General features: G+C 43.9%; 1 protein-coding gene and 1 long non-coding RNA gene across 8 annotated transcripts in view; one reads left to right on the top strand and one right to left on the bottom strand.

The window, feature by feature from the left end:
• LOC120529829 overlaps window positions 1–2239 on the top strand; it is a 31959-nt gene extending 29720 nt beyond the window's left edge. Inside the window, exon 3 of the long non-coding RNA XR_005633819.1 lies at window positions 1453–2239. This is a non-coding gene — a long non-coding RNA (uncharacterized LOC120529829). The remainder of the gene's footprint in view (window positions 1–1452) is intronic.
• Window positions 1–12485, bottom strand: part of LOC120529827 (phosphatase and actin regulator 1-like) — a 269957-nt gene that overhangs the window by 42218 nt on the left and 215254 nt on the right. For all 7 annotated transcript variants that reach the window (XM_039754013.1, XM_039754010.1, XM_039754016.1 and 4 more), the window contains one exon: window positions 8573–8903. In XM_039754013.1, the coding sequence (XP_039609947.1) occupies window positions 8573–8903 (331 nt within the window). The remainder of the gene's footprint in view (window positions 1–8572; window positions 8904–12485) is intronic.

Raw genomic sequence — 12485 nt, 5'->3', positions numbered from 1 at the left:
GCACCTTAACACTGGAAAGGCCGAAAGCGTTAGGCTTCATTCACACACACGCCCTGCAAAACATTCACTCGGCACAGAGAAGCTCAAATACAAAGCGAGAACATCTCAACTCACTGGCTACCTCAACGTCAGGGGCGTCAGCCTTACCAGGGCCTACAAGCCATTCTGCTCACCAGGCGTCCTCACTGGGATTCGCTTACGTGTCGGTCCAAATTCAGATGGCTTACCCTGAAAGGTCAACACTTAAGACTCTTCTGGGAATGGCTGCTCCTGTCGGGCTTTTGTATTAGTGATAAGCGAGCAACCAACCAAAGAACGAACGAACAAACCAACAAACGACAAACAAATGAACCAACAAATGAACAAACCAAGCAACCAACCAACCACGAACAAACAAACCAACAAACCAATGAATGAACCACCAAATGAATGAACAAACCAACAAGTGAATGAACCAACCAGTGAACAACAAATCAATGAATGAACCAACAAATGAATGAAGCAATGAACGAACAAACCAACGAATCAACAAATCATCCAACTGACCAATACACCAACGAACAAACCAACCAAACGATGAACGAAGAAACCAACAAATGAGTGAACCAACGGATTAACCAACCAACCAACAAACAAACCAATGAACCAGCCAACTGAAGCAAAGAACGAATGAGCCAACCAAACAAACGAATAAATGAATGAACGACCAACTGAACGACTGACCAACCGAATGAACGTCTTTTGTATTTGTCTTGGCCTCTGAACGAACTTACTGCAGCAATGAATGACATCAAAGAGCATGTGCAGTGTGTGCTACTTTTTATATTTCGTTCCACGACAGTCTGGAGCGACCATCTTCACTTCACTTACATAGCTGCTGTCTTCAGGAAGTAGCCAATCAGTACACAGTCTCAGCATGATGAAGTGGTCATGATGACAACTAGCCAATGACTGACCTGGCAGATGACACCAAGCCCCTCCCACTGACCGCTTCACTCTGACTGATTGACTATTTTTTTTTTTTTTTTTGAATTATTCAATATAAGATTGACAAATGTATCCTTCACACAGAGACTAACATACTGTCAGAGGAGTGTTGTCATACATAACATAGATAAATAACTCTTATCTATACGTGTTAAATACATTTCTATTTGGATAGCAAATTGAGTGACTCTGACCATCGCAGGACGTACTCTGACTGACTGAATGAACCAGTGCGCCCCCTACTGATCTGGAGAGCCAATGCAAGTTCATTCACACACTGCAGACCAGAGACTCGCGGTTCACCGATGACAGACTGGACGTGTGGCAGACTGTACTGTGATGTGTCATTATTCTAAAGCTCTAATTGTACAATTGTTTTTTGTTCTGTTTATTGTTGATATTTTATTTATTGGCAGAATTCAATAAAGAGGGTTATTAATTATTATTAGTATTATTATTCTGCAGGGGTTATGACAGACGAGACAAAAAGGTGAACACAAGCATAGATGACTGCTCCCTTTTCAAGTTCCTGCCAGCCCTTCTTGTCCCCAGCAGCCCCCTGTGCCCGTTGCAGAAGTCCAATCAGGGCAATACAGTCCAAGGTATCCCTGCATACCACTGTAGTGATTCGATCAAAATCAAAAGCCTTGTAGCCTTTTACGAGGCTAAGAACTGGATGGACTCGTTTGTTTTGGAGCTTTTTTTTTCCACTGTAAGCAGAAATAGGAAATACAAATCAAACGTGTCCAGAGAGGATGAGCCAAGCTGAGATGGCCACTGCCAAGTGTTACGCCAATGCCAACGTGTGCCAACAGTACATAAACTGCTGGGGAAACCAAAAAAAATGTTGCAATGGGTGCAATTACAGAAGGAATGTGTTTGTCTTGTTCCACAAATTAATACAAAAATGTGACGTTTAGCATCCGTGTGTCTTAAAATGACAAAAAAAGAAGGAATAAAAAGTGAAACTGAAATGTAGGAAGAGTGCAAAGAAAAGTGACAGAGCGCCAGTCACACGGCTGGTGCCAGACTCTGCAGCTGTCAAACCGTATGGGCCGGCGAGCTGTGGGGAAAAGCGGCAGAGCGAATGAGAAGGCAAAGGCAAGAACGAGGCAAAGGGCGGGCGACTAACTGGAATATAGCGCCTCCCTTAGTTAGAACTACCAGACTTACGGGACAAGATGACACATACCAGGGCTCTTGGGGGTCTGGGATCTGAATAAGATCTGAGGGGTGCAGGTGTGTGTCGGGAGGGAGAAGAGAAAGAAAGAAAGAAAGAAAGAAAGAAAGAAAGAAAGAAAGAAAGAAAGAAAGAAAGAAAGTGCCAGCCAGTAGCAGAGCGGAGAGGCCATACCCAGAAATATAAGATGAGCCTGGAAAGAAAGAAAGAAAGAAAGAAAGAAAGAAAGAAAGAAAGAAAGTGCCAGCCATCTTCAGAAATATAAGATGAGCTTGAGAAAGAAGAAAGAAAGAAAGAAAGAAAGTGCCAGCCATCTTCAGAAATATAAGATGAGCTTGAGAAAGAAAGAAAGAAAGAAAGAAAGAAAGAAAGAAAGAAAGAAAGTGCCAGCCATCTTCAGAAATATAAGATGAGCTTGAGAAAGAAAGAAAGAAAGAAAGAAAGAAAGAAAGAGAGAGAGAAATATAAGAAAGAAAGAAAGAGAGAGAGAAAGAAAGAAAGAAAGAGAGAGAGAAAGAAAGAAACAAAGAAAAAAGTGCCAGCCATCCCCAGAAATATAAGGTGAGCTTGAGGTCCATGGTGGCCATCCTCCACCTTAAGAGTACCCCCACCTGCACCCTGCACAGGTCTCATGGTCCCGAAGGGTCTTTGTGAGATTGAGGCTGCAGTAGACACTGCAGGTGTGCCCTTTACCTCCTCTCTTTTGGCTCATTGGGCATCTAAAGGGTTAAGGCCGTCTTGCACGCAAAGAACACAAAAGACGGGCAGGCAGCTGTAACTTCAGCCCAGATGCGTGGAAAGAAGCAATTAAACAAAATGAGATCAAATTACCTTCCGGCGCGCACGATGCCAGGCACAGCATCCACAGTGAGAGCAACTTTTTCTTTTTCTTTTTTGGCATCACCACCCTGATGTGGAGCCGAGCTCTTTTTGCAGGCTTGGTGTTACCGTCTGCCATCCAGCCCATCATTCCCTGAGGTCTTTGTAAGGTGTCAATCACAGGCGGATCTTCCCCTTGAATAATGGACGGGTGGCAGAGGGCAGCGGGGAGGCCGTGCTCCTCTACGAAGCCCCATCAGCAGATTGCCACCTGATCCTGGGGTTCAATGTGTGCTGCATTAATAAAATGGGATATGAAGTGCCAGGAAAACAGGTTCATGTTGTCTGTGTGGTAGGCTACACAAGCAGAAGACATTAAATATGTCAGAAATAAAGTGTAATTAGCCAAAGCAAAGAAGTGCCAATAGGGGGAGCACTTCACCCCTAGCAGTTAGCCAAAGAAAAGGAGTACAACTACATGAAGTGGATGCCCTGGTTAGTGGCCTGGTTAAAGAAGGTGCCACCAGGGGGAGCACTTATCCCCTTGATAATTAGTTTGTGAAAAACCAGTACCATTAAATAGGGCATTCGCCTGAAATAAGTGGCATAAAAAAAATAGGGGTGCCAACAGGGGGCTCTTCATTTCTTAAAACTGGCATGGGAGGGGGGAGTGCTGCCATCCAGGGGCACTTTGTTCCTGGGAAAAGGAGTACCTCAAGGGGAAGCATTTTGGTAAGTAGCCCATTAAAGGGAGCACTTCACGACCCCCATGTATACAGACTGGAAAAGGGAATGTCATGGGGGGGGGGACTAAACCCTTTTAGAGGTCCCCAGTATGTAGCATAGGAGGAGAAGCATTACCAGCAGGGGGTGCTGTGTTGCTAGTAACAGACCTGGGAAAAGTAATGCCACTAGAGGGAGCTCTTTGCCTATAGTAAATAACCGAGGACAGGGAGCAGCACTACAAGGGGCACTTCAACCTTCATAACTGGCATCAAAATAGAGTGCCACCAGGGGGAGCATTTGGTAACTAGACAATTAGAGGGAGCACTTTATCCCCCTAATAATTTAGACCAGGAGAAGGGATGCCACTAGGGGGAGCACCTAACCCCTTGATAAATGGCTTGGGAACAGCAGTGCACCCCAGTAATTGGCATAGAAAAAGAGGAGCCACAAGGGGACACTTTACTTCTAGAAAATAGTCTAGTAGGGGGAGTGCTATCAACTGGGGGCACTTTGTTATTAGTAATAGACATGGGAAAAGTAACGCCACTAGAGGGAGCTCTTTGCCTATAATAAATAACCGAGGACAGGGAGCAACACTACAAGGGGCACTTCAACACTCATAAATAGCTTGGAAATAGAGGGCCACCTGGGGGGCACTTTGTACCCGGTAAATGGCCTTGGAAAACGAGTGTCATTTTAGGGATAGATTCACCCCTTGTAACTGTCCTTGGAAAAGGAGTGGCAACAAGGGGAGCACTTTGTCATTAACTAGTCCACAGTTCAACCCTAGTAACTGGCCTTAGGAAAAGAAGGTGACTACATAAAGACAAGGAGTGTCATTGGAGGGGCGCCATGAACTCCTTAGTAACTATTCTGGGAGAAGTCATGCCATTACATGAAGCATGTTCCTCCAGATCATGGCATAGAAACAGGGATGTCACCAAGGGGAGTACTTTGTCCCTTTGAACTAACCTGAGAAATGGAGTGGCACTAGACTGGGTGGAAGGAAGCATCGGAATCCTGATTTTGTAGGATGAGTACCACTGAGGGGGCATTTTGCCCATAGTAATTGGCCTGGGAAAAGGAATGCCATTGGGGAAGTATCTAATCTATACTGGTACTTAGCCTGGCAAATGCTAACTAGAGTGCCAATGGTAAGCAGTTTTTCTCTAGAAACATCACCCAGGGAAACGAGTATTAAGTGACCTGAGGAGACAAATGCCACTAGAGGAGCACTTGACCCTTGGTGAGTATCCTAGGGAAAATTGTGCCACAAGAAGAAGCCCTTCAAACCCAATAACAGACCTGGAAAATAGAGTGCCACCAGGGGGAGCACTTTTAAATGAACAAATGTCTTAGGAGGGTAACCAGTAGGAGGCCTGATTTTGGATGCTCACTGGGGCATCTGTTCTTTTTTATGGTCAGTAGCAACCCCTAGCAGGAGCATCCGAATGAAGAAGACGAAGAAGTGTACCTGGTGGCTACAGGAGTGTTACAGTGATCCCTCTTCTCCATTATGTGTGACCGTTTAGACTGCTCAGGACTCTATAATGTTGCTAAAGCCATCTCCTTATGATCAGCGGGGACATTGTTCCCTAAATATAAATCTAGATGTGACTGAGAAGTGACCCCTGCAGACTTGTCTTTTCTTTTTGCTTCCCTTGAAATAAAGTCATGACAGGGAATGTCTGCTGCGTCACATAAAAGGTACAAACCTGCTACGACATTAAAATGAAATACTTCAGATCCTTGATATGACAAAAATAATGAATTCCACATTCATTAGCCTGCCTAAGTAACAGCCCACCCACTGCCCAATCACTACTGGGGGGGCGGGCCTTCTGTTAAAGCGACTCTCACCACCTGAGGCTGAGCTCCGCTGGTCTTTGATGTTTAAATCTCCGCCCCGACTTTAAGCTCCTCCTTCATGACAGCTTGGATTGGTTTAGAAATGTCACACTGGGCGGACCGTCTAATTGTTCCCACCCACATTTAAGCCTAATTCACTCACAGTTGTCTTCAAACATATTCACATCTGGCCCCACTCGCCCCTCGATCATTCAGGCCTCCTCAGAGCTACATAGGGGGTCCCGCAGATGCAGCATTACTGATAACACTAACTAAAGCCTCCTCCCACTGCTGACACCTTGTGCACCCTCCTTTATTTTTATTATTTTTTTGATGATCAGAAACCTCAACCCTTCCAGATTCTAATAGACCCCAATACACACACACACACACCCTAATTTGACTTAGTCACACCCCCTCTAAACCTGGACTCCAAGGGGACGGACAGACTTATGTTCAGATCTAATTAATGATCTTTCCGAGGTCAGCCTCTTATGATCTTTCGATTAAAGTTTAATTTCTTTATCTGCACTCTTTAACGATGTAAATTTAATTGAGTTCCCGTTCCTCATTCCTTTCATCGCTAACAGCGTGTTAAAAATAAACTCGGCTGCTTTGTAAGAGGGCGCCGATCCAACGTCGGAATTCAAGAGTTAGCCTCAGTTCTAGAAGGACAAAGGAGTCGCAGCTCGCTGACAGGGCACCACACACAAGATCAACTTTTATTTCCTCCATTACGACCACTTGAAGTTTATTAAAGTGTGGGACATCGAGGCTGTTTTTAGCATGAAAATTTTGGTGGGGTGTAAACCAATCCAAAAAGACAAGAGAGGCACAGAGAGAGGGGGTCTGTCAGAAAGGCTGGAGAAATCCAGAGAAATGGGTCAATAAAGATGACTCTCTGTGTTAGACCGGATGGGAGGGGGGGTGTTTGTCAGAAGGGGCGGAGCCATCCTAAGTAGAGGGCCAATAAAGAGTGTGGTTGAGAGAGAGCACATGGGGCTGTCAGAAGGGGCGGAGCCAGCCATGTGTTATATTTCACTTAGGTTTCCTCCCCTGGCTGATGGTTTAATTCTTTTTCATGTCTTTTTTTGTTCATTTTTTGATTGCTTTGTTTATGTTAATATTGTTACTTGTGTTAATTGTTTGCATTTTTCTATGTTTTTTATATTAGTTTTCTGTATTATTAAAGTTTTTTGCATCTATACTTTTTCTACTGAGTTCCTTATATTTTGTCATTGGATTCCCCAAGAGGCGGGGTCACCTGTCCATCACTGTCAAGAGACCACCCTCTGCCTTATAAAAGCTGTGGAAACAAGCAGCCCCCTGCAGTACACTGAATGCACTTGGTGGTGTGGGCGAGTTTTTGTGTGTAATTCTGTGCTTTTGTGGATTTCTGGATTTTTGTGACCTTTATGCTTGCTTTTTGAACATTATTTTGAATTTTGTATTGGCACTGGTTTGCTACTGGACTGCCTACTTCAGGCAGTTCCTTCTGTGCCCATCATTCCTCATTTGTAGACCATTTTTGTAATATATATTTTGAAAGATTCTTTGTTCCCCTTTGTTGACAGACTGTTCCTCTTCTGGATTTTTTTTAATACAGTTTATCAGACTTTATATTAAGGTACTAACAAGTTCATGACATCTGATAAGTGGGCCAGTAAGTGAGCCCCTGTGTGTGTGTGTGATTGAGAGAGAGAGAGAGGGAGAACGAGAGCAAGCTGCTAGAAGGGGCAGGCCAATAATGGAGTCTGTGCATGCGATTAAGTGAGAGAGATAAAGCTGTCAAGTAGCCGACGGGTCATCCCAACAAGTTGGCCAATAACAGAGCCCATGTATGAGACTGAGTGTGAACGAAAGTGAGAGAGAGAGAGAGCTGTCAGGAAGAGGGAGCCATCCTGTAAAGTGGGCCAATAAAGGAGCTCCTGTGTGCGACTGAATGAGAGAGAGAGAGAGAGAGAGAGTGAGAGTGGTCAAGAAGGGGTGGAGCTTTCCTGAGAAGTGGGCCAATAAAGGAACCTGTGTGTGATTGAGTGAGGTAGATAGAGTTGCCATGAAGGGGCGGAGCCATCCTGACACATAGGCCAATGAGAAAGTCCATGTATAAGATTGAGCGTGATTGAAAGGGAGAAACAGAGCTGTCAGAAGGGCAGAGCCTTCCTGAGAATTGGGCCAATAAAGATCCTCCCTCTCATTCGTTGGTCAAATGTCCCGTCTTCAATTCAAAAGCACAGACTTATGGGAATGTGCTTTCCTGTTTACTATAAATGTCCTTTAAATGTCCAAAATCTTTTATTTGAACTTGAGACTAATATTGGGTGTGCTGGGTTCTGGACTTTGGAGCTTGGTGGTGCCCCCTGCTAGTTTCACCAGAAAATGATTAGCTTGTAACCAAGAGTAGACAAAGCACACCAACGCAGGAATCCTATGATCGGATACTCCAGAACTGAAAGTGCCAGTGTTCCGAATGACATCACATTTTATATATTCCTAGAAAAGATCACCATGGCAACACTTAAAGTGCTTCTTTGGATAATATGGCATTGTGTATTAAAAAAATTAATTTTGTAAATATTCCATAATGCAAGACGTGATTATAAAATCATAATCCTTGGCGCCCCAAACCCTGCATTTCATGTATGGCATGGACTAGATCTTGTAGGAAGGCAACAAAAAGGAAAGAATAAAACTCATTATAACAATAATACCAAATGAACTCACAGAGCAATATTTGCATTGAAATACAAAAGAAAAACATAATCTATAACAAAATATAATAAAATAATATTTTAAAGGACAACAATGTAATTAAACAAAAAGAAAAGAGCCGAGGGTACAGCACTGACTCTTTCCTAATAACATCCCAACTTGATTCCCGCCTTGTTTCTGATGCTGCCCGGATGGGCACCACCCCCACTTCAGCGATTTGATTAAGAGAACTAAACGAATCAAACAGAGTGTGCCAACCACTGCTCAATTGTCACAAAGGCCGATTAATTGTTGCCATACCTCTCTAACCGCTGCATTGTCAAGGCAAGTGTCTTGTTGAGCTCCTCAATCACCCTGCTCGATGGTACTGGTGGGTGGATGGAGATCGGGCCCGGTCCAGAGGCAAGGTGGGAGCCTCCATATTGCAGAGGGTGAGGATGAGCCGAGAGCTGTGACGGCAGGAGGGTGTGATGGTGAGGTGCCAAGGGCTGCTGAGGGCACTTCTGTGAAGAGTAGGAAGAAAGAGTGGGGTCCATGCCACCTGGTGGCACACAGATCATCACCTTCTTTGGAGGTAGTGGTGGAGACAGCTTTCCCGGCATACAGGGCAGTTTGATGGGCTGGCCTGAGTCTGGAGGTGGAAGAAAGAAAAAAATGACAACAATTAATTACAGAAAATGAGAGCAAAAACAGAAAAAAAATATTTGTATAGTGTACTGCAAAATTCATGTCATTGCCTGTGTGGCCAACAAGTGACAAAATTCAGACGATGACAAAGCACTCAGTGAGTCAGAGCTTGTTGGTTCCTGTTCATCTACTGTCTGGCTGGAAATGACGGTAGGAATAAAGCACATAGGACCAGTGCAGTCGGGGTCTAGGGACCACTGACACTGTGTGACCCCGAGCAAGTCACTTCACCTTCCTGTGCTCCAATTGGGAAAAAACAAAATGAAATGTAACCAGTTGCATCTCAAATCTTGTAAGTCACTTTGGATAGAAACAGCAGTCAAATAAATAAATATGAATGTAAAGGGACAAGCTAAGGTCAAATACCTAAAGCCAACATGGGTGGGCACTTCAACCAAAATGACACTAAAAACCACAATCAAAAGGAAATGTTAAATAATTAATTTGTCCTAAATCCACCAGAAATAAACGATACATGTCTGTGTATCTGGGTACATGTGTGTCAGTCCAATTGCCATGCATTTGTCACTCCAACAGAGGGTGTATCACAAACATCTGTAGGAATGCATTTTAGTACTGCAAATAAATGTTTCTGTGTCTATGTATCTGTGCACCCGTCCGATTGCTGTGCATTTGTTATTCCACCGGATGGCACATCACAAACATGTAATAATGCATTTTATTTTTACAAGTGTCTGTGTGCTTATGTGTCTGTCCAGTTGCCATGTCTCTATCATTCCAACAGATGGTGCACCACAAACATTTGTAGTAACAGAAATGTATTGCATTATTAATTCCAACCGATGGTGCATCACAAAAGTTAATTCTGCTTTTATGAATCCAGTACCAAATGGCCCATAACAGGCACATGCCCATTACATTCTTCATTCCAACAGATGGTGCATCACAAAAATGAATACTGCTTTTGCAAAACCTATACCAAATTGCATATAAAAGAGAGATATCCATTGCATTTGTCATTTCAAATTTCAACAGACACCACATAAGAAACATATGTAGTCATGCATTAAATTACTACAAATAAATGTCTGTGTGGTATCTATTGTGGTAGCCGGCCCAAACACAGATAGGCGGACATGTTAACGTCACCCAACACACGTTTATTTACACAGCCCATATTTACAAGTGCACACAACAACTCCCAAAGTCCCCAAAAGTCCTGGCCACAACACAGTGCCTCACTTCTTCAGGCCGCCTCTTTGCCTCCTCCACCAAGCTCTGTCCTTCTACACTCCCGACTCCAGCCATCATCTGAAGGGAGGCGGCCCCTTGTATATGCACCCGGCTGTGCTCCAGGTGTCCTCCAGTGACCTTCCGCCGACCCGGGTGTGGCGGGAGTGCTGAGGTCCAGGGCTCTCTAGGCATGGGGAGCCCCCTTGTAGTGACCACGGGCCCCTACAGGGTTGGCCCCCAAAGGAACCAGGGTGGTTACCCTCACGTGGTCTGAGGTGAGCATAAGCCCTCTTCCGGCCTTCCTAGGCATTCCGCCGTCTTATTACCCAAATATCTCCGACACTATCTAGTAGCAATGTCTCTGTCATTTCAACAGACGGTGCATTACAAACATTAACACTACTTTTATGAATCCAGTACCAAATGGCATATAACAGAGACATATGCATTGTATTAGTCATTCCAACAGATGGTGCATCACAAGTATGTGTAGCAATGCATCTTATTACTACAAATAAGTGTCTGTGTATCTATCCAGTAGCAATGTGCCTGTCATTTCAACAGGCGGTGCATTACAAACATTAACACTGCTTTTTTGAATCCAGTACCAAATGGCATATAACAGAGACATATGCATTGTATTAGTCATTCCAACAGATGGCGCATCACAAGTATGTGTAGTAATCCTTCTTATTACTACAAATAAGCATCTGGATATCTTTCCGTTTACTGTGTCTCTGTCATTCCAACAGATGGTTCATCACAAACATTAACACTGCCTTTAGGAATCCCATACCAAATGGTACTGTACATAATAAAGGCATATGCTATACTTTTATCATTCCAACAGATGGCGCATTACCATCATTTGCAGCAATGAATTCTATTACTGTAAGTGTTTGTGATGCGTCTTCTGTTGAAATGACAAATGCAGTGCACTTTATTACTTTATACGTCGCAAAGTACATTCCAATAGATGGTGCATTGCGATCATTCGTGTTCATTCCTTAGATTTCAGCTAGTGTTGAACAGGTAGAACAACTAGTTTATATATTTAAAACTCTGAGGTCTGTCCAGCTGTCACATGATTCCTCATGAACTACTGGGACTAGAAGCGTGCCCTTCGGATGAGACGTACAAACCGAATCTCTTTGGTCATTAAAGATCCCTGGGTGTCCTTCATTAAGAGTCGGGTGTATCCGGATGCCCTGGTCAGTCTGACCCCCTCATCACCCCCTGTCTCTGATTGGCTACCTAGCTCTCATTACTTCACCACCTCACAGCTAACGTGTGGTGAGCGTACTGGCACAATAATGGCTGCCGTCGCATCATTCAGGTGGGTGCTGCACATTAGTGAGGGTTGAAGTGGCTCCCTTCTGTCTGAGAAAAGCGCTATATAAATGTAAAGAATTATTCACATTAAGACATACAAAATTAATTTAAATAAAAGCCAGGGAAGGAACCTATGGTGAGCCTGTGTGAATTGTTAGCTGACACAATTTCCCAGTTCCCAGTTCCTTCTGGTGCCGCTGGAAGGGGTCCGAAGGTCAATGTGCAATCCGTAATTAACACATCACTATAAACGTGGTGGTTCCGACCGCTACAACAGCCCTACAAATTGTCGCATGTTTCGACACCGATGGACTTGTTCATAAGTACTTTTGTTCTCCGTGGACAGCCTGTGAATCAGCGACATTACACCGAACTGCTGACGCGTCTAATGGGAAAGCATTAAGGGAAAAAAAAAAACGACCACCGAAATGGCGGGTATAAAAGTAGATTTAACACCGGAACTACGCACCTCTGCCCACATCGTGCTATCAGCTGAAGGATTTTCAACCAGAAATGACGTGGTTGTTGTTTCGCGTTTCCCCGTATTCACCAGATCTCACTCCCTGCGACATCTTTTTGTCTCTGAAATTAAACGTTGAGGTGGGTTTCCCTGTTTCTAAGCTCATTTAACCAAGGGGACAGTTTGCAGCTGCTGCAAGGGGGTCCCATCAATGAATTTTATAAAAGGCAAAGCTGGGTTGTGTTAAGAAACCCTGCCATACAGAACGAGGTGTGAGCCGAATGAGTAAGAATTAGCTTCGTGGAGCAGCTCTGATGAAAACAAAACTTAGAGGGTCCTGCAAGAGTCAGAAAACATTTGGGACCCTGTGAAATAATTAGCATCATAATAGGAATAATAAGATGAAGAAGAAGAAGACCAAAAGATTTCCTACCATGGCTGGTGTTGTCAATCTCTAGGACTTTATTACCGACTTGTTTTCTGATGGCCCTCGGCTGTATGAAAGGCGCTATATAAATGAAATGTATTATTACTTATTAT

The sequence above is a fragment of the Polypterus senegalus genome, chromosome 5 (assembly GCF_016835505.1).
Source record: "Polypterus senegalus isolate Bchr_013 chromosome 5, ASM1683550v1, whole genome shotgun sequence".
NCBI lineage: Eukaryota > Metazoa > Chordata > Cladistia > Polypteriformes > Polypteridae > Polypterus > Polypterus senegalus.
Note: the sequence above shows the minus strand (reverse complement) of the source record. Positions and strands in the feature narration are given on the sequence as shown.